This window comes from Olea europaea, chromosome 10 (genome assembly GCF_002742605.1).
Source record: "Olea europaea var. sylvestris chromosome 10, O_europaea_v1, whole genome shotgun sequence".
In the NCBI taxonomy this organism is placed as follows: domain Eukaryota; kingdom Viridiplantae; phylum Streptophyta; class Magnoliopsida; order Lamiales; family Oleaceae; genus Olea; species Olea europaea.
The window spans coordinates 3,896,755-3,898,687 of NC_036246.1; the positions used below are offsets into that span (position 1 = coordinate 3,896,755).

The window sequence follows — 1,933 nt, forward strand, 5'->3', positions numbered from 1 at the left end:
GGCACTTTTCATATCAAAGCTTGACAAGTGCACAATTTCATTACATGAGTGCGGTGAAACTTGATCCTGGGACCTTTGGCTCCTCTCATACCATGTTGAACTTGATCTAAAAGATTGAGCTTTTAGATATTGTTAGAAAGGGCCACGTATACCATTTAAATATTTCTTCAACATAAAATACTAGTAATTCAAGTCGATTTTCAATGTTTATATGCAGGTTAGAGGTTATTCAACGACTTGCTCATATAACACCAGCTGAGTTGGGGGGAAGGGCTCATCAGTCACAGGATACAGACAATAAGCTGGAGCAATGGCTCATGTATGCAATGTTTGGGTGCTCATGTCCACTTTCGGGCCGAGAAGGTGGAGGCTCACCAGCTACAAAAGAACTATTCCATCTGATTTTTCCTTCCCTCAAGTCTGGTTCCGAAGCACATGTAGTAAGTAATTGCTTCCTGTCAACAATCCTTAAACGTCACTCTAGATCTATTATTTAATTGCATAATTTTGCCAGTTTTTGTAAATCTGCATACTAAAATTGGTATCTCGGAAGAGGGCATTATATCATGTTACATCATATATATTATTACATTTATAAATATATAAACTCATGAGCGTTGCTGCTTGTTCACACCAATTTTATTTTCTTCAAGAAGAAAAGCTGCATTACATGGAAAGGATTATGTGTACCTCTAAAATTCTGGAGGATGTCTTGTAATTGATAGTTGCCTACATGTTTGAATTAACAATAACAGCGCTGATTTGTAAAAGAAGCACAATAGACTGGACATCATGGTCAGAACAGACAACCATAACAAAAAATTTAGCCAGAAAGTGCTTGTTTGGATTTACTTATAAGTACATTATTATTTAAAGGTCAAAGTCAAACCTTATTTTTAAACACACATTCCATAGGACACACAACTATTACCCACTTATTCACCACTCATTTCTATCATATTATAATTTCAGCAACTAATAAGTAAATCCAGACAAGCACTAAATATGGGGCTGGTTACAGGGATCTTTTTTTGCCACTCTTGTCAGTCCTTCACTGCATCTACTGGATATGCAATGCAATCACACCCTGCACAACCACATCATGCCATATTAATTTTAGTCTACCTTTCCGTCTTGTATTTGGTTCTACTAATGTATTTGGTTCTATTAGTAGCATCATGTTCATGAACTACAGCTTCATCAAGTTTACATAAGACATGCCCTAACCGATAAATTCTTCTTACCTGAATTTATGCTCAGTCACGTCTACTTAGTTTTTCTTTTAATTTTGGGTCATGACTCATGAGTGTAGAATTGGCTGGATATTTTCCCTAGTCACTATATATATTTGAAAATAAATTGATGGTTTCCTAGACTCTTTATTTTCCTTTTTCTTTTTAATGTTATGAAGCTGGTGTAGCAGCCTAGTACATGCTGAATTTTCTTACCTAGCTGTGGCAAATGGGTCCCATGGCTGTATCCATATAGCTAACAGTTTCTCAATCATGAATCTAGTGTGTTATGCTGGCTGAAAATTTCAAATGAGCCTGTATAGTGATTTACATGTGCCTCACTTAAAAACTGTGTAAGGTTGCATTAGGTATGCTTTGCATTTTCTGCTCAGAATGAGTTTTTCTTTTGTTAGACGCTTATTCTTCATTCATGCTCCCACCAAAATAAACGTGAGAAAGAAAAAAAGATAACAAGTCATCTGTTATTTTCCTTATATTTTTCATTTTTATTTTGTTTTTTTCTTTCCAGCATGCAGCCACCATGGCGCTTGGTCACTCACATCTAGAAATATGTGAAGTTATGTTCAGCGAGCTTTCGTCCTTTATAGATGAGGTTTCTCTCGAAGCAGAAGGAAAGCCAAAGTGGAAGGTAAACTGCATGACGAAACTCCATAGAAAATATACTTCCCTCTTCGTTGCAT

At 36.2% G+C, this 1,933-nt stretch overlaps 1 protein-coding gene across 3 annotated transcripts in view; it reads left to right on the plus strand.

The window, feature by feature from the left end:
* Positions 1 to 1,933, plus strand: part of LOC111400947 (protein furry homolog-like) — a 31,505-nt gene that overhangs the window by 23,861 nt on the left and 5,711 nt on the right. For all 3 annotated transcript variants that reach the window (XM_023028427.1, XM_023028429.1, XM_023028428.1), the window contains 2 exons: positions 218 to 440; positions 1,762 to 1,881. In XM_023028427.1, the coding sequence (XP_022884195.1) occupies positions 218 to 440; positions 1,762 to 1,881 (343 nt within the window). The remainder of the gene's footprint in view (positions 1 to 217; positions 441 to 1,761; positions 1,882 to 1,933) is intronic.